Source organism: Schistocerca serialis, chromosome 8 (genome assembly GCF_023864345.2).
Source record: "Schistocerca serialis cubense isolate TAMUIC-IGC-003099 chromosome 8, iqSchSeri2.2, whole genome shotgun sequence".
NCBI classification, from domain to species: Eukaryota; Metazoa; Arthropoda; class Insecta; order Orthoptera; family Acrididae; genus Schistocerca; species Schistocerca serialis.
Genome location: NC_064645.1, coordinates 562,939,100 through 562,963,715, shown reverse-complemented (window position 1 = coordinate 562,963,715; position 24,616 = coordinate 562,939,100). Strand labels below are relative to the sequence as shown.

The 24,616-nt window shown below is 41.4% G+C and overlaps 1 protein-coding gene across 1 annotated transcript in view; it reads right to left on the bottom strand.

Moving 5' to 3' along the window:
* The window catches only part of LOC126416385 (ATP-binding cassette sub-family G member 4), a 364,704-nt gene that overhangs the window by 46,198 nt on the left and 293,890 nt on the right, over window positions 1–24,616 (bottom strand). The window contains exons 2-3 of the mRNA XM_050084068.1: window positions 10,394–10,517; window positions 1,858–2,038 (exon numbers count right to left, since the gene is read on the bottom strand). Of these exons, the coding sequence (XP_049940025.1) occupies window positions 1,858–2,038; window positions 10,394–10,517 (305 nt within the window). The remainder of the gene's footprint in view (window positions 1–1,857; window positions 2,039–10,393; window positions 10,518–24,616) is intronic.

Below are 24,616 nucleotides of genomic sequence, written 5' to 3'. Positions count from 1 at the left end.
TATCAGTCCTGGGAATTCCAAGACTTTTAAGAAAGTTTTAATTTTAAGTCTGAAGTTCAATAACAAATGACAAAATATATATTCTTTTTGTGTGATATAATTACAAATTAACAATTTTTGGATTTTTTTCCTTTACTTTTACTACAGAAAAACCTTGCTTCTTGCCAAATTACATGATTCTATGTCAATGGAAAGTATCTTATTTGTCTCAATGAGGGAGCTCGTAAGTAACAAAATATGTGACATAAATGGCCATTTCTTTTGATTGCATTTACTTAGAAGCTTATATTTATTAGACTGCCAAGGGACCTTAGACTTTAGTACGTGACCTAAATTCAACTTGATACATCCATCTGTTCCTGAGAAAAAAGGGGTCTTAGTAGATGGACTGACAGGCAGACAGTTGCATTATATATGACAAAAACACATTTTTTCATGTGATATAATTACACATCAACAATTTTCGGATTTTTTTTGCTTCATCTGAGAATTTCCATTATTGTTATACTTGCTGGATGTTTTGGTTTGTGATCGCATTCTGTTACACACAAAGACTGCAGCACTCAACTTCTAGAAATTCTACTAGAATTAAAAAAGTCACAATACTGCAGCCACTAAGACATCAATTTATTGAGAAAGGAGATCACATAAATACAGAATTATGGTGATTTATGAGGTGAGGCTATAAAATAATGGAAGTGATGCTCTCATAGAGTAAGTACCCGTGTGCCAAAGGTTAGTGACCAATAGCTGTGAAATGTGAAGCCTTCTCAGTTGAATATGGCTTCTCTGGTATCTGTAGACAAATCAGTGTGGCCACAGCCTTTGTTTGTGTAAGAGCTGTTGTTTTGTTTTCCAAAGAAATGATAAGCATAATAACAGAGCAACTTGTTGTTGAGAAGTTCCATATGAAACTTGGAAAAACTGTTATTGAAACCTACCTTTTACTAAAACAACTGTATGGAAAAGACTGGTTATCACTTACATGAGTTTTTGAGGGGTTGAAGAATTTCCAGGATGACTGAGAAGACATTGGAGATGACTCATACCCAGGATATCCTCCAACATTCAAAAGCATATGAAAATATCGAAAAAGTATGTAATCCAATTCAATCTAACCACTTTTTTGTGTATTCAGTCGATTGCTGAAACTGTAAGAACTGACTAAGAACGTGTAAGACAAATTTTATGTAAGTAATTTAACATGAGAAAAGGATGTGTGAAACTAGTGCCAAAGATTCTCATGATTGAACAAAAAGTAGTATGTCAAAATGTTTGTACTAACAGTTTCAGTACCATAAAAAATGATCCCAGTTTCTTGAAAGAGTGATAACATTTGACAAATATTGGTTTTTCACTTATAATCCCGAAACTAAACACCAATCCATGCACTGAAAGGGTCCAACTTCACCAAGAGCAAAAGAAGTTCGAATGAGCAAATCAAGATTCAAATCAGTGATGATTTTTTTCCCCATATTCATGGAATTATGTATCTTCACTGAGTTCCTGAATGTCAAACTATTAATCAACATTCCTACTTTGAGGTTCTTGCTCAACTTCATGAGAAAATAAGAAAAAAATGGCCTGAATTGTGGAAGAACAAGTCGTGAGTTCTGCATCAAGAAAATGCACCAGCTCGTACCACACTGCCTGTTAATATGTTTATGGCAAAGTACAGCATTCCAGTGGTAGACCACTCATCTTATTCACATGACCTGGCACCATGTGACTTTTATCTATTCCCCAAGTCAAATCTACATTAAAAGGAGCTCACAGAGGAAGATTTCTGTCACTGTTTCCATTGATGGAAAATTTGCATGGAACATTGTAAGGATAGAAGACAGACAAAATACATACTACAAGATTGCGGTCACAGCCTGGCCCAAGTTTGAGTCTTGCTGCCAACTCGAGACTCTCGTGCACAGTCAGGTTGTCCAGCATGGTAAACTCCTGCGTGATGTAGCAGCTGATGCGACGGAAATCGCTCCATGGCCTCATCCGACCATTCACGGTCACCCTGCCTGTCACGCCTGTGGTCCTGTGGATCATTTCAAATATGAAGCAGCCTGCTAAAAGTGAAACATATACCATAAATGATAATGGCAGAAAATGTTGGTATGGGAAGAAGAATTACAGATGGAACACAAGCTCATATAGAATAAGTTTGGAAATGATAATATAATTTGAAACAATGAGTTGTAAACAGAAGTTGGTCGCTCCAATAAGGTACACATATTTCAACATTAGCAACAGAGCAACATCTCCCCCCTCCCCCTCCCCCATCCTGACTTCAGCATTTGTCATGCACAAATCAGGGTTTGACACATAGGAATCTATTCTTTGTGTGTGTGTGTGTGTAGGCAATTTTGGGGGGGGGGGGGGATATCCACCAGTTGCTTAGTGGTTCTCAAGAACACTAGATGAGCTTTGTATAGTTTGCAGAAGAAGTTTATCTGTCCTGAACAAACTTAGTTTTAACAGACAATACAAATATCTGCATGTTCTTGTTGTGATATTTGGTTTGAAGACTGGATTAATATAGCTCTCCAAGATAGTCTATTTTGTGCGAGACTGTTCATCTTTGCATAACTACTGTGAAACTACAGCCATCAGAACCTGCTTACTGTAGTCAAACCCTGATCTCCCTCTGCAATTTTTACCCCCTACACACTCCTCCATCACTAATTTTAACTATTCCTTAACACCTCAGCAAGTGTCCTATAAACTGGTCACTTCTTTTGGTCAAGATGTGTAAGTAATTTCTCTTACTCTCAATTTGATCCAGTGAGTATTTCTTCACTACCGATTTAATCATCAACATTCTTCTGTAGCATCATACTTCGAATCAATGTCTTACATATCTGGTGATCTGCAGCTTACTCCCCTTGTCTATACTGTCTGTCATCCACATATCACTTCTGTATAAGGCTACATTTCAGACAAGATTTTGAACACATTTCCTGACACTTAAATACACATTTAACCTTGAAAAAATTCTCTTTTTCAGAAAAGCCTTTCTTGCTATTTCTGATCGCACTCATCTCTACTTCAGTTAAAATAGCAAAACCCATCTGCTTCTTTTAACATCTAATTTCCTAATCTAATTATGTCAGCATCACCTGATTTAATTCTTCTATGTTTCATGATTGTTGTTTTACTTTTGTTGATGTTTACTTTATAACCAGTTTTCAGCACATTATCCGTCTCCTTCAAATGATATTCTAACTTCTTTGCCACCTCTGATGGAATTACGATGTCATCGGCAAACCTCAGAGCTTTTCAGAATGAAATTTTCACTCTGCAGCAGAGTGTGTGCTGGTTTTGAAACTTCCTGGCAGATTAAAACTGTGTGCCGGACCAAGACTTGAACTCGGGATCTTTGCCTTTTGTGGGCAAGTGATATACCAACTGCGCTACCCAAGCACCACTCAAGACCCATCCTCACAATTTTACTTCTGCCAGTACTTCGTCTCCTACCTTCCAAACTTCATAGAAGTTCTCCTGCGAAACTTGCAGGACTAGCACTACTGGAAGAAAGGATATTGTTGGGACATGGCTTAGCCACAGCCTGGGGGATGTTTCCAGAATGAAATTTTCACTCTGCAGCAGAATGTATGCTGGTTTTGAAACTTCCTGGCAGATTAAAACTGTGTGCTGGACCGAGACTTGAACTCGGGACCTTTGCCTTTCACGGGCAAGTGCTCTACCAACTGAGCTACCCTAGCACGACTCAAGACCCGTCCTCACAATTTTACATTCACCAGTACCTCGTCTCTCACCTTCCAAACTTCACAGTTTCACTTTCCTCACCAATTTGTAGAACCGTCATACATGTAGACAGCGAGAAGTTACTGAGGAAATTGTAACATGTCGCTACTAATTACTTATTTCATAATAGGAAAGTGCATTCATCTAAAATTACATCTACATGGATACTCTGCAAATCACATTTAAGTGCCTGGCAGAGAGTTCACCGAACCATCTTCACAATAATTGAAACTGCCTGGCAAATTAAAACTGTGTGCCGCACCGAGACTCAAACTTGGGACCTTCGCCTTTTGTAGCCAAGTGCTCTACCACCTGAGCTATCCAAGCATGACTCATGCTGTGTCCTCACAGTTTTACTTCCATCAGTACCTTGTCTCCTACTTTCCAAACTTCACAGAAGCTCTCCTGTGAACGTTTGTTAGTACAGCACTTGCCTGTGAAAGACAAAGGTCCCATGTTCGAGTCTCAGTCTGGCACACAGTTTTAATCTGCCAGGAAGTCTCAGAGCTTTTATTTCTTCTTCCTGAACTTTAATTCTCTTTCCAAATACGTTTGATTTCTTTTACTGCTTACTTGAAGCACAGCAGTTTTTTTCAAGGTTACTACAGAAGCCTATATTTCAGTGTAGAGGGTTCGTAAGAAGAATTTTTTTCCATAGAGACAGGACTTCTATTTCAGAAGGTGCTTATCAAATTAAATACACACAATTTTGTTTGAATATCTTTTTCTGTTAATGAGATGAACATATAAATGTGATGATGAATGGTTAGAACTGTAAGTAGTAGGACTGGACTTGATAAAAAAAGTTTTTCTCACTGTTTGAAGAGTCACCAGAAAGGTGTGTATGTGTCATTACCATTCCAGAAGATGATGTGGCCTCCAGAGCCTAACCCACTCATCCAAGTTAGGAAGATAGGCAATGACATGAATTTAGAGACTGAATGTAGGAGTAAAGTACAAAGAGAACACTGTGTGGTCCGTGACTACTACTGAGGCTCTTGAAACGTATCTGCAAATTGGGGCTCTAGTGAATCTGTGACAGACCCAGTAAACTGACAGTAAATAAGAGCTTTCAAAACTGGAACAGGGGTTGGAATCAGAAATGGATCTAAAGACAGATGACACAGCAATGGACATGGATTGTAATTTGGAATGTTAAATATATATACTTGGAAGATGAAGAAGAACCTGATGACATAATGAAATGACAAAAACTGGATGTGGCGAGGATGGTAGAAACAGGGTGGAGAAGTGGAGGAAGGCCTGAATTGAGAACTGTGGTTAGACTGTGCTTGATATCTAGTATGAAGCTGGAGTGTGTGTAAGAGATGGAGTGATAGAGGAAGTAATTAGAACAAATGACAGAATGATAAAGACCAATGAATAGGACAACATGATGATATTACAAGTTTGGAACCCCCTCCCCTCATGCTGTGTACATCAGAGGTAAAAGAGGAATTTGAACAAGAATTGCAGAAGCAGATATGGTAGGGCAGAACAATTGTAATGGGATACCTAAATTCACGAGTTGTTGTAGAAATGCAGAGGTATGGAAATGTATTTGGAGCAAATAGCTGGAGAAGTAGAAGCAAGGAAGGCAAAATGTTTTTGGACCTTTACAAAAATAATTGAATGGAAGAGAAACAGCCATAAGGTAACATGATGTAACAGTGATTGCTCTAAAAATCAGTAATTGATTGTATGTTAGTAGATTATGGGATGATAAGGAACATGGTTGGTATAGAGGTAACTATATAGAGGTAACTGAAGCATGAGAAAGCATTGATGTTAGTAATAAACATAAAAGAGATGAAGAGTGAAAGAGAAATGGAGAGTGAAAAGGAGTAGAAAGTGAAAGAGACAAATAAAAGTGTTAAAGGTTAAACAACTGGAGTGGAAGAAATAAAATCAGAGGAACATAAGGAAATAAAATCAGAGGAACATAAGAAGCAAAATCCCACTGGGCAAGCTGCAAATTATGGAAGACAAATGGAAGAGTTTTAACAGTGAACTGGAACTCGTATGAGCAACAGAGGTGTGTAGAAGAATTGATTATACTCACCGGATACAGTGGTCATTGCAACTGTGTAAACTATTCTAGCATGCCTCCCTGGGTTTGAATCCTGGTGCGGTACAAATATTCAACTTTCCCCTTTGATTTAAATCAGTGCCCATTGGCAGCTAATGTATTTAATTTGTTTGTGTCTTGATTCATAGTGGCTGTATGATCAAAATGGTAACTGTTCTTTCAGATATACCCAAAAGAACAGACAACAAATATCTAATTAAGGCGAAGATGACCAATGATCCCTTCAGTGCAGATGCACATCGAGCTCAATTGGTGAAATGCCATGAGTAAAGAGGATAGTGGGCAAGAGGCACTACATTAGCAGTGTGTGTGGATATGTTGAGAATTTTGGTCTGACGGGAGATGTGCTAGGGTAGTTGATGCAGTTGCAATGACCACTCTGTCCGGATGGCATGTGGATTAATGATGAACGAAAACCGAATGCATTTGTTTTTATCATAGTATGGCTTTACTAGGTAATAAGACAGTGTTCAAAAATATTCCCGGGTGTGTTAGAAACACGAAATTATGAGCTGTCCAAACAGCTGAATTCTGGAATTTGTGATGACACTCGCCTGCTTTGTTTCTTGTTTGTTGTCCTTGGTGTCAACGTATTGGCTGAAAAAATTGGGGTTTGATGTGCAACTATTGTTTACCATAAATGATGTAGCTGACAGATGCACAGTTGTGTTTCATAGTCTTTTACTTTCACTGTTCACATCACCCTAATATTACACAGTTATATGGCCAGTGCACTATTGTTTTAACTTTCCATAAGCCTCATTAATAGTTTGCAGGTGAACGTCCACATACTGCTACAACAGTTTCCTGTTGAATATCTACGAGCAGTACAAACCTAACCACAAAGTTCACTGTTCTTGAATAATAGAAAGGTTTGTATGGAGCAGACACTGTCATTGTTTTAGCACACAATCTAATTGTGTAGCACTTATTTCACAGTTAAGTTGATGCATTGCTGTTGATCTAACCAACACAGTTTTTCATCTGAAACTCTGCCGTGGACTGACTGTCTCGGGAGCAAAAATTGGGCCCTTATGTATCATCACAATAATAGGTACTGAAACTACACATTGTTCGAAGTTAAATTTACAGAAATTGCAATTAAAACATAACTCATTAAATTGACTGAAGACATCGAAAACTTCCTTCTTTTTAACAGTTTCTCCTACTGCAAGTGTTAAGCTGAATTATTTGTTTAAATAATAAAATTAACGTATATAGTTACACAAACAATACTTTTGACAAAACTGTTAATTACTGATCACACGCACACACACACACACACACACACACACGAACACACACACACACACACACACACACACACACACACACACACACACACACACACACACAAAAAAAATAAGAATACAGTAATTATTTCAGCACATACATGAATTTTAGCTATATCCACAAAGGTTCTTGCAGTAGCTGCACTGTCTTGTTTCAAGTCTTTTATATCTTAAATGATCTAGAAATTCTGCTATTGAATAGAAGCAATGATCCAATAAGAATGCCCTTAGGGTTTTACAAAAGAGTAAGAATGATGATATGTCTTTTACTTTATACGGAAGACTACTGTAAATTTGTATGGCGCTGTTTACTGTTGAGGTTTTATAAGTAGATGTCCTTATTGACTGTACATGAAACTTTTCCTTTTGTCCATTTACATCTTTTAAATTATTTCTAATATATTTACAGATTTCTAGTATATACATACAGGGAATAGGGAGAATCAATGACTTTTGAAAGAGGGTTTGCAAGAATCTGTTTGTCAAGAATGTTGCATTGCTCTTACAGTTCTTTTTTGAGTTAAGAAGATGACTGAACTAGGTGGTGTATTACCCCAGAATATAATTCTGTACAGTAGGATGCTGTGGAATTGGGCAAAGCAGGAGTTCGGACAGTGCTATAACTTGCTTTGACAGAGAGTAAACACAGACTGTAACATATTTTATTTAGTGTTCCATTAATTTTGTTTATATGTGTGTGTCATTTGAAGTTACTTTCAAGCCGTAAGCCTAAGAACTTTGTTTTAAGAGAAGATGAAGTTTATTGTCACACTGGTGCAGCATGCATCACCTTTTAAACAGAATTTTAGGATTTTTTTTTATTTTTTATTTTTTTGGTGTTTATCATAAGTTTATTCCCCTCTATTTAGCTGTTATGTAGTCTTATTAACAGCTGTTTGAAGCTGACTTGGGGTATTTGGAATTAATTAATGGTTGGCTTTGCTAACATGTTTTCGAACAGTGCCAAATAGATATTTTGAGACTCCTAGTATTTCATGTTCCAAATGTTTATAATTAGGACAGTATTTATATTTGTTTATATGTGAACAATAGAATTTAAGTTACAAAACAATTACTGATTTTGCCATATAATGAAAGTATTAACTAGGAATAGTCTAAATATATTAGCAAATCAATTACATTCATAAGTGTCAGTGCTCCCCACCCCCTCTTCAAGATTCTGCTATCAGCACAACCAATTTCCCTTTCCTATCCTGTTGAGACGTAGGCCATGTCTTGTAAAACCCTACCTGTCAGTACCACCCTGGAATGGAACAAATGAATCATATCCAATGCCAGGGTTTTGATTATCTCATCCTGCCCTGAAATGAGGGACATCCTCCCAGAGATCTTCCCACCCCTCCTAAAGTGGTATTCCATTGTCCACTCAACCTACATAGCTTCCTGGTCCATCCCTATGCCACTCCCTCTCCCAACCCCTTGCCACAAGGAACATATACCTGTATCAGACCAAGGTGCAAGACCTGCCTAATTCACACACACAGCATTTGTTAGTCATGTCATGTCCAGACTTACCCTATCTCATCAGAAGCCAGGGCATCTGTGAAACCAGCCATGTCATATAACAACTCTGCTGCAAACAATGCACGGTCTTTTATGTTTGTATGACTACCAACCAGCCGTCCACCAAGAGAAATGGCCATTTCCAGACTGTTGTCAAGAACAAAGTTGACCACCTGGTGACAACACACAGCTCAGCGCAACATGCTCAAATCCAACATCTGTTGCACAACCTGAGCATCTGTATCCTTCCCCCCACCACTAGCTTCTCTAAACGGCACAGATGGGAGTTAAGCTTGCAGCACATCTTTCACTCCAGTAATCATTCTGGCCTAAATCTCAGGTTGTCCACTGCCCTAGAACAATAAACCCAACAGTTTCCCCTTCCTCGATCATGTCGTCCCCCCATAATTCATGTCCCCACTCCACCTTCAGCATGTGCTGCTTCCCACCACCCACTATAACACTATAATCGTGCCAGCCCATATACCTCCCACTCCTCCCTCATGCATTCCTAGCTGGCAAACTAGCCACCTCCCTCCGAACCATTAGCCACCTATCCTCAGTCCCTCTCTCTGCCTGCCAACTCCTTCTCGTTCTACCCACCCCACCCGACACTAATCCTACCACAAGTCCACCATCATAGGCACTGTGAGTCTAGCCAGCACCGTGTAGGAGCACAGGCATATGTGTGTGTGTGTGTGTTTATTTTATTTTATTGTACTCTAGCTCATCAAAATGCTAGCAGTATTTCTTTGTGTGTGTCTATTGACGACTCAATGTGTCCGCTTTTTGGTTAGAGGTCTCCTTTAATCCTGAAGTATTTACATTCTACAAGAACTTTCCTACAACATTTTCCTTAATTTTTGCTTTTCTTAAATTCCAGGTACATGTATATTGCAGATTATCACTTTTGTGTGGCTATAAAGGGCTATGTTTACTGGTTTTATTTTTCTCCTTAAATAAAATTGTGCTTTCTAAAAATGCAATATATTTTTACAATATTATGAGAAGGAAAATTGCTACTCACCATACAGCAGAGATGCTGAGTCACAGACAGGTACAACAAAAAGACATTCATAATTAAAGCTTTCAGCCATTGGCCTTCTTTTTGTTGTGTCTATCTGCGACTCAGCAGATATGGTGAGTAGCAACTTTCCTTTTCATAATATTGTTACATTCCATCCTGGATTTTCCGTTGTTTGATTCAATATATTTTTATTTATTTATTCATCTATAACTCTTTCCAGATGGTAGGATACATCACTTGTTCATAAATATTGTCAATCAATGTATGTACAAGCACATATGTGCGCACACATGTGCACATGATCATGTGCATGCATGCTCATGCACACATCCAATCACAGTCTAATTTCTAACAATGGTACTAGTAGAACTGTAACTTGTCCTTTATTCAAAACATTCAAAATATTAATATTCTGGTTTCAACAATGTGACCCATAGGTACTAAAAGGTTGCTGCTGCCTGAACTAGATGATAACCTAACACAAAAAGTGTGGAAACCATTTGGAAATACGAAGAACATCTAAGGACTGTAATATGTGGGAAAGCCCAGAAGAGTTCTCTGTCTAGCGTTGGAAGAAAACTAACTGTTGTTTATGATGTCACATTTACAACCAACCTAAGTGCTCACATATAAAGATTTACTTTGATTTTTGATAACTACTTGGCCTCTGTTTACTGCAGAGCACAGTCTTACCTGAACCCAGACAGTACATTGAGGAGTGAGGTTTTCCCTGCGCCAGATGCACCAAGAACGGCAGCCAACCTGCCCGACAGGAAGCGGCCAGACACCTGCCTCAGCACTTGTTTTGGGGCAGCACCTGCAACACCACATTAACAGGTAGTAACTTCTCAGAGCAGTGAATTTCATAGGAAAAATTTTGAATATGCCATTGTGTGTAACTAGATCGCAGCCTCACAGTTCATGAGCAGGTGGTGTATTGTGTATGCACTTCTTCTGCGAGCCCACAGCTCGCTAGTCAACATTCACTAAAAGACTGAAGCCTTTGAATCATCCGTCATACGTTCGAGTTAAGATCCATTTCTGCAAAAGAAAGTCCATAATCCAAAGAGACGACATCAAAACAGTAGGAAATTTTGTAGCAGAAATGCATGAGAGAGGCACAGCTTAATTCCTTCTGAACCACTTGTCTCCCTGGAAGAACCTATGTGCTATATGTAGTGAGAAACAACCTTCCTACACTGTTTACCTCTATTCTTAGCATGATACAAGAAAATATGCATGCTCATCCACGATAAATCTTATTTTCATCATATGAAGTGTGGGTGTGAGATGAAATGTCAATATTACTCCCTTGAGAAACATATATAAAAGGAAAACCAACTGTTGTTTTAGACAATTACAATAATATTGGCCCACAATTAAAGAGCACTTGTCCACCCTCCAAAATTGGGACCATGCTAGGAAGTGTGAAGGACGACCTAGGGCTATGTAAACTAGGCATTTACAACATCCCGTGCCAGTGTGGAAAGTCATACATTGGCCAGACAACCAGGACGGTGGACGTCAGGTGCAAAGAACACCAGAGGCACACCAGACTCGGACAGGCAACAAAATCTGCCATAGCGGAGCACTGTCTGGAGCTCGGCCACTCGATAGACTATAACAACACCAAAATTGTGACACAGACGCCAAGATTTTGGAACAGTGTCATAAAGGAGGCCATCGAGATCAAGGTCACAGACAACCTAATAAACCGAGACAGCGGTTACCAACTCAGCTCGGCGTGGAGTCCGGCTCTGGAGCTTATCAGGGCTCAACGAAATGAACCAACAAACTCCTCAAGAAGTAGTAACACTGCAGGAGTAGCGCCAGGCGGGTGCGGACCGCGAACGCAACTCCCGACGCAGGACGGGCCTCTGACAGCCGCCACGACCGCAGATGATGGACGAGCCGAGCGCGGACGACCGTCGGAGCACCAGGGAAGTGCCAACAGTGCAGGATCAGAGCCAGGCGGGCGCGGACCGCGAATGGAGCGCCCAACAAAGGACAGGCCTCAGAGAGCTTCCACAGATGGCGCCCAAGTCGGGCGCGGACGTCCGAGGGAACACCGGGGAAGAGACAACACATTACAAGCAGCGCCAGGCGGGCGCGGACGGCAAAGAGAGTACCCAGCGCCTTCTGGGCATAAATACCGGACAAGATCCTCCAACACGGCAGTCTCAGGTAGCACCTGAAGAAGGTAACGAGTTACGTGGCCGAAATATTGTGCCAGAGCGACACAAACATCCGGCAGTAGACCCGATTATTCCCATGTAAAGATATCGCCGGGAAAGCCTGAAGAGTTACAAGATTGTTTCACGTAACTACCGTGCTGAAGTTCATGGGCATGAACCGAATTTATACATGAAAATAGTTACTTCAAATACAGGTAGTATATATGTGCCAAATTTGATCTTCAAAGCGTACACAAGTAAAACTGCTACAAGCCAACAAACAAATTATAAAGCACTGACAATAGGAAAGCGAACAGCGTAATATCCGATGCCTTGCCATCTAAGGAGAAGTCCCTCAACTCACTGTGTGACCTGAAACAAGAACTGGTGCCCCATTCGTCTACCAGGTGTTGTAAAGTAGGTGGTTAACATCGATAACCAACGCCCTTGAAAGACTCAAACTTGAATTACATACCGAAATTACGAAGCATTTAGAATATGTCTATGCAGCTACTACAAATTTGTATTCATTTTATAAAACACGTTTAGTTTTCTTTATTTAAACCATTGCTAGTAATATGGAACCAAACAAATTTACAGTTTTGGTTTATTTCGAGAGTCAACGTGTTCGTTTCAAAATATATTGAGGTGTGTTTTTACCTACTGCATTTGTCTGATTTCCGGTCACACCAAGAAGAATAGTCTGCTTGCACAGCTTTCATGTATTCCTACATTTTGCACTGTTGTGGCACTTTACTCACGCTTAATTTCTCATCAGTGCCAAACGCAGCAATTCCAGAAAATCTGCTTGCAGACAACTCTTCCAGATGTAAGTGGAAACCATACAGAATGCAGTAAGGTAAGTAAAAACTAAAAACCACAAATCATATCTTTTGGAACAAACTGTTTTTAAAACGATGACTGAAAATGTGCTTGATTCTACACTACTATGTTTTAAACGAATAAAACAAAAGGCTATGGAATCCGGTACGTAATTGTAACAGAAAATTGAGCAAAATGCAGTGTATTTATCAGGACACGTACGCACACTACAATGCCAAGGCTGCAGTGTTGTCAGGTGCGATTTTCTTTGTTTCGAGAGATGGGGCTTAAAAATTTCGGATGTATAGGAAAAATTTCCACAAGAATTGTTATAAAATGATGTATGTGTGAGATATATTTTGTTTCAACAAATTAAAATCCCGATTGGTATAAGTCATCTGTAATGAAACATCAAACACAGCCTTCATTTTCCTCTGTTAGTCACCTTTGTAAGAATTACGTCTGCAATGGTTTAGCTGTCGATATGAACTGCCTGTTATTCAAAATATTAATTATATGTGCCATTTTTGTATGGTTCGTATGCTAAGAATTTGCAAGTGTCATCCTGGATATTTGCGTTACGCTCTCTTGTGACGGCCAATTCGCGCTATAGACACGAGGTGGCTGTATTGCTAAACGTTGTTACAAGCGGTTCCTCGTGAGGCAAAAATGAGTAACTTCAACTTTTTTTTTAAATACTTGTAGGGCTCTTCGGGGCTAAAGTTGTTACAGTGCATTTTCTTCGTTGTATTCTCCCTTCATAAAAAAATTCCATGATGGATTTCGGTATGTCGGACTGGGTCTTCCCTTGTGAGATCTACAGAGCTAAGTGTTACAAACATCAACACTAAACAAAAAACAGAATTCCAGTCCACATGACCCCGCTATACCAGTTACAGGTTAATATAACGAACAGCAACGTTGAGAGAAAAATCTAGGCTGCTTCTTCTTCCTCCCCAACATCCTTGTAAATGTCATTAGCCATCAGACGTAGAACTTCCGTGCCAGTAGGAAAGTCGCAACAGGACACAAATCTGGTATTATTTTTGGAATGTGAAAGCCCTATTGCCATGTCGTCCTAGTGCTCAGTCTTTTTCTTACTTTGGTCTTGATTCTGTTTATTGCCGAAAATATTCTTTTCACACTAGCCGACGAATGAGGTAAGCACAACAGCAACATCATCATGGCTGAAAACTCAAGGGAACATAGAAGTTCCATCTCCCCCTGACAGCATTCCAAAATTCAACCGGATCTCTGCTTTTTGGTCCTACCTCTGTATTTCTCACTGGCCTCCATTCAGTGCCGATTTCCTGAATATCGTTTATAATGAAACTTGGAAACTTTGATGTAAGGCCGTCAACAGTCGGAATTCCCTTGCCTCTGACGCAAATTGGTATATTGCTGGGGAAGTGCCATCAGTCTACAAAGCAGATTGATTACCAATCACTTGTGTGATTGGTTCTATAATATTGCACAAGTGTGTAGAACCCGTACCATATAGGATTAACAGGGGCTATTGAACGTATACAAAGAAGGACAGTACGAATGCTCATAGATTTGTTTAATCCGTGGGAGAGTGTTACAGATATAGTGAAGGAACTGAACTGGAAGACACCTGAAGATTGACGTAAACCATCCCGAGAAAGTCTATAAGCTAGGCTTCAAGAACCGGCTTTAAATGACTACTCCAGGAATACACTACAATCATCCTACGTATGGCTCACATATGGATCATGAGGATAAGATTAGAACAACAGCTGTATGCACCGAGGCATTCATACAATCATTCTTACCACACTCCATTTATGAATGGAACAGGAAGACACCCTAATAACTGGTACAATGGGACGTACACTTCGCCATGCACCTCACAGTGGTTTGCGGAGTATAGATGTAGATGTAGAAGTGCCTCCAAATCTTTTATAACATTATCTCTGAAAGCAAACCGCTGAATATCTGCTGAGCACTCTTTATCAAAAGGTCTAAGCATCGAAGTTTAAAGTTCTCCAATTGATCACAAGTCAGATTTGTGTTTTTTATCGATGTTCAATGAAACTTTTACCCTTACAGTTCATCAAGAAATATAAAACGAGTGGGATTTCGATACTGAACTTCTTTCAAGGGTAGATAATTTTCCTTTATGTAACATTCTAACACCATTTTCAACGTTGGTTCAACATCACGATACATGGTGTGGATTTGAGAACACACTGATTTCGTTTTAAGATTGTGTTAAAGATAGGCACCACAAAATGCCAACAATTACGAAAGGGTCGTGCAGTACTATCATTTAATTTTACAGAATTTTGTTGCTTGCCAGAAGTCTGTCGTTAGGCAAAGCATCGATAAAATAGTTTCAGAAAATACTATTGCTCAAGAAGACCCGATACAACCGTATGTAAAGGAAGCCATCATGTCTGACTGGGGTGAAGTAATTTGTGCGGTTTCAGTTTTACAAAGTTCGGAAACTATTTCAGTTTACCAATACATTTAGGGCTACACTGGAAATACGCGTCCCTCGCTAGTTCTATGCCTCACGGAAGAAGGCGCATAGCGAAAGTGAATGGCAAATGCATTTCATCACGAACGACACTGGAAAATCTTGCTTAAACGAAGTGGATAAGGTTTGTCACAGAAGAGCTTGACAGTCTTCTGACATAATGCATCAGTAAGTGGAATCAGTCCCATAAAGGCATCAATTATTTCGTTTCCTTCGCTCAGAACGCGTATTGTCAAACATAAATGTTTGTTATCGACTGTTGAGTTATCGACAAGGAGGCTAAGTTTAGCTGTCTTGGGCATGTCAATTAGTTTCACCAAACTTGCCTTGCCTGTAACATTATTTATGGTCCCAGCTACTTTTGTTCTGCCACAATGAACATGTTTTGCAACTTGTGAATCAGGACACACTGCCTGGATGAGTTTCGCCAAATTTTCAGTAATCCGAAATCGTAAATCATGTTGTGCAACGAAACTAGCAAGGCAAATTCCACTGGCCTTAACTGTGTCATGTAATCTTGAGTTGCCATTAACTGATGACATTCCGTTAAATTTAGGTTGCCTTTGCTGGGCACTACAATTAATTACATGCTTCTGACCACTGGCGTGCTTTACTGTATTACTTTTCCTAGACCTAATTTTTAGATCACAATCACATCCAGAGCAGGAGGCATTATAATATTATATTGCTGCTTCTGAGCTAGCCACTAAACATGTTTCCTTTTCCCATTAGGGATTATATTGAGTAGCACATTTTACGTTTTTCGGCGATGTCACCATAGATTCAGAATCCGACTTCGAACCCTTATCTAAACAAGCACAGCATTCCACTACCTTGCACAAGCTTACGGTGCACCTGGTAACAGCCACGAACTGCCCAGTCCCTTGCACGCGCTTTGCTGCCCATATGCTCCTTTGTTGAATCGGCAAAACTTTGAATACAGCTGGGCAGAGTTTGTTTTTCATGGCTTTTCTGGTCCATGCATCCAAATAATGCTTCAGTGGTACGAAGAAAGCATATGGATACGTTCCGTCGGTAGAGAAAGAATCCATGTGGCATTGGACTTCTATGCCGTTCATCTTACAACACGACGGGCTGAGTGTGTTATATTACGCCAATTCTGCTTCTCTGCAATCCATGATTTTAATGACATATATTTCAATTACTTTTATATAGTTTAGGAAAGCGGATAATGATGGGTTCTGCAGTGCGACCCTTTTCCTGCCACTTTTTCTCTTTTAGCGTAAATGATTATGCGTAACTGCGCAAGTGGTCTATATCGATCACATTTACGGAGAGGAATCGGATGGTATGATCGCCTCTGAACTGTAATTAGCGGCATTGTTGGAAGCTGCCATTTTGAATACGGAATGTAATTTGATTAATTATGATAACATTACATACAGCTCATGCAAGAGATTGATGTATCCTGAAATGCAGCTATAAAGATTATTTATGGAAAAATATAATTTCATGAATTGAAAAGGTACGTTTAATTCTTTTTCATTGAAATTATTACGCAACTTGGACACTGATTCCCGTACTGCAGAGTGAGTACGTCATAGCGCCCAGGGCGGCTTTCCCAAGGCGTACGATAGCGCCTCTGACTATTTTAAGAACTTTCGGAGTTGATGATCTCCGGAATTCTGCAGAGCCACGGAAATTTTATTCCAGGTTCGACTTAGACTTCGAGAGACAGAGTGTGATTACGACCTGTAATTGTCCTTTACACACTATTAATCATTTTGATTTTTAGATCTGAGAATTCAAACGAGAATTAAATTAATACCTGAAAGTGTGGGAGATATTTGTGTTTAAAACATTGGGGAAGCGACTTCTCTCGCTCAAAAGTTTCCATTCCAGTAACCAGATATTATTCAGTCATTATGGGAAGAGAAGTTAAAATATTACTTGTTCCAAACACTTTAAAAAATGTACTGCTTAGTAACATTTCGCATGCCACCTCACGACATTGATCGGGTCACACTGTGACCTTAAAGCGAGAAATCAAAAACGAGTTAGCAGTTCCATCCGAACAATGCCAGCAGACAAGCACATCGCCTGAGCAACTCCCGACTCGACCGCAGATTTAAACCTTAGCTTCACAAGTCATTTTTCTGTCACTCTCTGTTTCGGATGCGGTCTGGGAAACCGCTATATTTAAATAGTCATAAAAATGGACTTCCAACTTCAGTGAAAGAGTTCTGCGTTTTGTGTGATTGGTTACAGTGATGCCACACAAAAAACATTTAAATAAATTTTAAAGTTTATTTTTACGAAAAAAACGCATCTAAACAGAAAACTGCAGAAAATGAAATAATATTACGTTTTGATGTTACTGCTATGGAAAGTAATATACCCTACTCTCTAAATCTTACTTTTTGCTAAATTTTTATTGTTTTTTATACATGTAATAACAAAGTATAAAAAATTCCCATAAAACATTCAAAAACTGAAATTATACCAGAATTTCTCAGTTTCATTCGCAGAGGTTTCCTTTGCACACACTGGAAGTTTTTGTAGAGAATTCAAGTTATATTGACTTCTTGCGGCCTGGCAACTATAAGCGTCTTTCACTTCTTTCTTAGGTGACAGGTGGAGCGTGTTTTGCGTTTTTCCAATCGTTTTACAACGAGCTCTACTCTCGGTAATACTACATCCAAAGCAAGGTGAATGGATGCACGAAGCGGACAGCATATGTGATAGCTGTTGACTCGCTTTTTATCTGTGGTGTCACCAACGAGTATGCAAGCTTCTTCAGAAAATTAAACCGGCTCTCCTGAGCATTGTCTTTGTAGAAATTATGAAGGACAAACTCATTCACTCCACTTAAGTTACTTCGATCAAATATATTTGTAGCAGAATCTGTAGCTTAACATTCAGTCTCTACCCTTTTGTCTTTATCACTTTGATCACTTGTTTCATTCAAAAAATTCACAGCTGACAAAACAAATTCGTCTTCACTTCCTCACTCTTCCTATTCTGAATTATGTTCACTTTCTATTTTCTTGTCACTATAAGGTCCATCACTTCCTAAACTGTCCTCAAATCATTCTAAAATAGTATCCTCAAAGTCAGGGTCCGTAATACAAACAGTAGACGCAGTCCTATCTACTGAATCCATAACGAAAAGTGCCAGATGCGGTCTCAGAGACCGTTAGCGCGAAAGACGCAGTAGTAAGTAGTATAGGTCCACATCACATTCAAGGGGCTGCTGTTACCTTGACTGCTGACTAAGGAAACCACTGGGGGAAAGAACGACTAGATAAGGCTGTAATCTCGTACCCCAGCCATATGCGTTAGCAACAGAGTAACAATAAATGCTAGCAGCCTATGGGATCGCACCTGGGACGCCAAGGTTTAGACCGACTCCCACTTCTACCCGATCGCCGCACGAAGCTTTCGCGCTCAGCAACGACAATCACACATTATTCAAGGATTGTCAGCGAGCAGCCATTACTTTGCAATTACCCAGGCAAAACAAGAGGCAGCTGCAACATACACTCTGCGATAAAGCAGATCGATAAGTTTACGATCCAGCGTTACACATAGCGCCAAATACGAGGGCAGTTCAATAAGTAATGCAACACATTTTTTTTCTCGCCCAATTTTGGTTGAAAAAACCGGAAATTTCTTGTGGAATATTTTCAAACATTCCCGCTTCGTCTCGTATAGTTTCATTGACTTCCGACAGGTGGCAGCGCTGTACGGAGCTGTTAAAATGGCGTCTGTAACGGATGTGCGTTGCAAACAACGGGCAGTGATCGAGTTTCTTTTGGTGGAAAACCAGGGCATCTCAGATATTCATAGGCGCTTGCAGAATGTCTACAGTGATCTGGCAGTGGACAAAAGCACGGTGAGTCGTTGGGCAAAGCGTGTGTCATCATCGCCGCAAGGTCAAGCAAGACTGTCTGATCTCCCGCGTGCGGGCCGGCCGTGCACAGCTGTGACTCCTGCAATGGCGGAGCGTGCGAACACACTCGTTTGAGATGATCGACGGATCACCATCAAACAACTCAGTGCTCAACTTGACATCTCTGTTGGTAGTGCTGTCACAATTGTTCACCAGTTGGGATATTCAAAGGTTTGTTCCCGCTGGGTCCCTCGTTGTCTAACCGAACGCCATAAAGAGCAAAGGAGAACCATCTGTGCGGAATTGCTTGCTCGTCATGTGGCTGAGGGTGACAATTTCTTGTCAAAGATTGTTACAGGCGATGAAACATGGGTTCATCACTTTGAACCTGAAACAAAACGGCAATCGATGGAGTGGCGCCACACCCACTCCCCTACCAAGAAAAAGTTTAAAGCCATACCCTCAGCCGGTAAAGTCATGGTTACAGTCTTCTGGGACGCTGAAGGGGTTATTCTGTTCGATGTCCTTCCCCATGGTCAAACGATCAACTCTGAAGTGTATTGTGCTACTCTTCAGAAATTGAAGAAACGACTTCAGCGTGTTCATAGGTACAAAAATCTGAACGAACTTCTCCTTCTTCATGACAACGCAAGACCTCACACAAGTCTTCACACCTGAGAGGAGCTCACAAAACTTCAGTGGACTGTTCTTCCTCATGCACCCTACAGCCCCGATCTCGCACCGTCGGATTTCCATATGTTTGGCCCAATGAAGGACGCAATCCGTGGGAGGCACTACGCGGATGATGAAGAAGTTATTGATGCAGTACGACGTTGGCTCCGACATCGACCAGTGGAATGGTACCGTGCAGGCATACAGGCCCTCATTTCAAGGTGGCGTAAGGCCGTAGCATTGAATGGAGATTACGTTGAAAAATAGTGTTGTGTAGCTAAAAGATTGGGGAATAACCTGGTGTATTTCAATGCTGCATAAAACAACCCCTGTTTCAGAAAAAAAATGTGTTGCATTACTTATTGAACTGCCCTCGTATGTTGACGTGTGGCGATAAAAATTCCTCTGTCTACTTAAGTGCCGTTTAAATTCAATTCGTCTTGTCTGAGTTGCTGAAAGCAGGCCCACCTCAGATGGGTAGTTGGCTTCTCTGACTATAGACTGTACTCAAGACCGAAAGTATCTTCTCTGACGATTGTCTAGAACCGCAAATGTGGACTGCCCTCCTTCCTGGTATGATAAATGCGAGCATGGCGCCTTCATTAAAGCGAGAGATTTCCTCAGATATTTCGTGTGAGTTGCGTCAACGAACGGTTATACGAAAAAGGAAATGAATAAATGGAAGCCATGCTTTCCTCCTCTGAGGTAACTGTCGGTCACGCTGGTATGTTGACATGCGTTGACCGAATTCTCACACAGCAGAAGTAACAAATCGTTTCGAAGGCGACTGCGAAAATATGTACAGGGTGTTCGGAAAGCTGCTGTGCAGGTACGATATACACACATCAAAAAAAGTCTTGCATCAACCCTGTTCCGAGAGTTCCGGAACGTGTACAGAAAATTGGAATAGAGATCAACATAAAAATCATTTCCGCCCTTTTCATTGCTAATGAAAACCACACATTGCATGTTGTATCACCATACAGCGAGACCTTCAGAGGTGGTGGTCCAGATTGCTGTACACAGCGGTACCTCTGATACCCAGTAGCATGTCCTCTTGCATTGCTGCATGTCTGTGTTCGTCGTGCCATACTATCGACAAGTTCATCAACGCGCTGTTGGTCCAGATTGTCCCACTCCTCGACGGCGATTCGGCGTAGATTCCTCTGAGTGGTTGGTGGGTCACGTTGTCCATAAACAGCCGTTTTCAATCTATCCCAGGCATGTCCGATAGGGTTCATTCTGGAGATTATGCTTGCCACTCTATTCGAGCGATGTCGTTATCCTGAAGGAAGTCATTCACAAGATGTGCACGATGGGGGCGCGAATTGTTGTCCACGAAGACGAATGCCTCGCCACTATTCTGCCGATATGGTTGCACTGTTTAGGTTTAAGTAGTTAAATAAGTTCCAGGGGACTGATGAATTCAGATGTTAAGTCCCATAGTGCTCAGAGCCATTTGAACCATTTGGACGGCATTCACGTATAGTATAGCCGTTGCGGCGCCTTCCACACCACCAGCGGCACCACGTCGATCCCACATAATGCCACCCCAAAACAGCAGGGAACCTCCACCTTGCTGCACTCACTGGACAGTGTGTCTAAGGTGTTCAGCCTGACCGGGTTGCCTCCAAACACGTCTCCGACGATTGTCTGGTTGAAGGCATATGCGACACTCATCGGTGAACAGAACGTGATGCCAATCCTGAGCGGTCCATTCATCGTGTTCTTGGGCCCGTCTGTACCGCGCTGCATAGTGTCGTGGTTGCAAAGATAGACCTCGCCATGGACGTCGGGAGCGAAGCTGCGCATCATGCAGCCTATTGGGCACAGTTTGAGTCGTACCACGACGTCCTGCGGCTGCACAAAAACCATTATTCAACACGGTGGCGTTGCTGTCAGGGTTCCTCCGAGCCATAATCCTTAGGTAGCGGCCTGAACGAGGCGTGTCACCGTCAGTTCCTGTCTCTCTGTATCTCCTCCATGTCCGAAAAACATTGCTTTGTTTCACTCCGAGACGCCTGGGTACTTCCATTGTTGAGAGCCCTTGCTGGCACAAAGTAACAATGCGGATACGATCGAACTGCGGTATTGACTGTCTAGGAATGGTTGAACTACAGCCAACAGGAGCCGTGTACCTCCTTCCTGGTGGAATGACTGGAACTGATTGGCTAACGGACCCCCTCCGTCGAATAGGTGTTGCTCATGCTCGATTGTTTACATCTTTGGGCGGGTTTTAGTGACTGTGTCTGTGATACAATATCCACCGACAACGCATATCTTCAGGAGTTCTGGGAACCGTGGTGATGCAAAACCTTTTTTGATGTATGTGTGTGTTGGACATGAGGTACACTCTTGATTTTATTGGAAAAAACTTTCTACTGATTTAATTGTGATATGCTTCTCACATACACTGTTATTTCAGGTTTTAAGTCACTACGTGTGCATGGGCGATTGCCGTACAAAACACCTTTTGGTCCGCCCCCCCCCCCCCCCCCCCCGACAAAAAAAGTCTGATGGAGAAACGTCCTGCGAGCGAGGGGGCTATAGATTTTTTGAGAGGACACTTTCCCAAAAACCTTCTTCCAGAAGTTGTTGTTAACAGTGTGCGCAGTGGCGCCATCTTGTTGAACTGTGTGTAGCTAATTTCGTCTTCCTTTAACTGACCAAAGATATCGTGGATCATTAAACAGTAAGTTCAGGGTTTTTTCAAAAAATAATGGTTCAATAATTCGCCGTCTGAATGTTGCTAACCGGACTCCAATTTTCTGATCATGCAATGGCGTTTAAAGCACAGCACGCCGAACCTCCGTTGACGGTAGTGGCGTGTTTTGTGCAACAACATGACCAGAGAGGTGTAACCAGGCATCGTCTGTATAGAAGTTGACGTCAGGAGCATCAATGGTATTCCTCTCAATAAAAGATGTAAGCCATTTGCAGTAAAGAATTCGCTTTTGATGAACCGCATCTTTCAATTCTCGCGCTGCTTTCACTTTATGCGCCTCATCGTTTCGAGAACGTTTTCCCACACAAGCAACTTATTTCGTACATAGGGTTGCCATCAGTCCCGATATATCGGGACCGTCGCCAGTATGGACCTTCCTGTTCCGAAATCCCGACAAGACTCAACTTTGTCCTGATTTTGCAGAATACATATACATCTACAGGGTGTTTCAAAAATGACCGGTATATTTGAAACGGCAATAAAAACTAAACGAGCAGCGATAGAAATACACCGTTTGTTGCAATATGCTTGGGACAACAGTACATTTTCAGGTGGACAAACTTTCGAAATTACAGTAGTTACAATTTTCAACAACAGATGGCGCTGCAAGTGATGTGAAAGATATAGAAGACAACGCAGTCTGTGGGTGCGCCATTCTGTACGTCGTCTTTCTGCTGTAAGCGTGTGCTGTTCACAACGTGCAAGTGTGCTGCAGACAACATGGTTTATTCCTTAGAACAGAGGATTTTTCTGGTGTTGGAATTCCACCGCCTAGAACACAGTGTTGTTGTAACAAGACGAAGTTTTCAACGGAGGTTTAATGTAACCAAAGGACCAAAAAGCGATACAATAAAGGATCTGTTTGAAAAACTTCAACGGACTGGGAACGTGATGGATGAACGTGCTGGAAAGGTAGGGCGACCGCGTACGGCAACCACAGAGGGCAACGCGCAGCTAGTGCAGCAGGTGATCCGACAGCGGCCTCGGGTTTCTGTTCGCCGTGTTGCAGTTGCGGTCCAAATCACGCCAATGTCCACGTATCGTCTCATGCGCCAGAGTTTACACCTCTATCCATACAAAATTCAAACGCGGCAACCCCTCAGCGCCGCTACCATTGCTGCACGAGAGACATTCGCTAACGATATAGTGCACAGGATTGATGACGGCGATATGCATGTGGGCAGCATTTGGTTTACTGACGAAGCTTATTTTTACCTGGACGGCTTCGTCAATAAACAGAACTGGCGCATATGGGGAACCGAAAAGCCCCATGTTGCAGTCCCATCGTCCCTGCATCCTCAAAAAGTACTGGTCTGGGCCGCCATTTCTTCCAAAGGAATCATTGGCCCATTTTTCAGATCCGAAACGATTACTGCATCACGCTATCGGGACATTCTTCGTGAATGTGTGGCGGTACAAACTGCCTTAGACGACACTGCGAACACCTCGTGGTTTATGCAAGATGGTGCCCGGCCACATCGCACGGCCGACGTCTTTAATTTCCTGAATGAATATTTCGATGATCGTGTGATTGCTTTGGGCTATCCGAAACATACAGGAGGCGGCGTGGATTGGCCTCCCTATTCGCCAGACATGAGCCCCTGTGACTTCTTTCTGTGGGGACACTTGAAAGACCAGGTGTACCGCCAGAATCCAGAAACAATTGAACAGCTGAAGCAGTACATCTCATCTGCATGTGAAGCCATCCCGCCAGACACGTTGTCAAAGGTTTCGGGTAATTTCATTCAGAGACTACGCCATATTATTGCTACGCATGGTGGATATGTGGAAAATATCGTACTATAGAGTTTCCCAGACCGCAGCGCCATCTGTTGTTGAAAATTGTAACTACTGTAATTTCGAAAGTTTGTCTGCCTGAAAATGTACTGTTGTCCCAAGCATATTGCAACAAACGGTGTATTTCTATCGCTGCTCGTTTAGTTTTTATTGCCGTTTCAAATATACCGGTCATTTTTGAAACACCCTGTACATGATACTCTACAAGCTACCTAATGGTGTGTGGCGGAGGGTACTTTCGGTACCACTATCTGATCCCTCCAACCCTGTTCTACTCGCGAATAGTGCGTGGGAATAACGATTGTCGGTAATCCTCTGTATTGGCTCTAATTTCTCGAATTTTCTACTGGTGGTCAGTAGCGAGATGTATGTG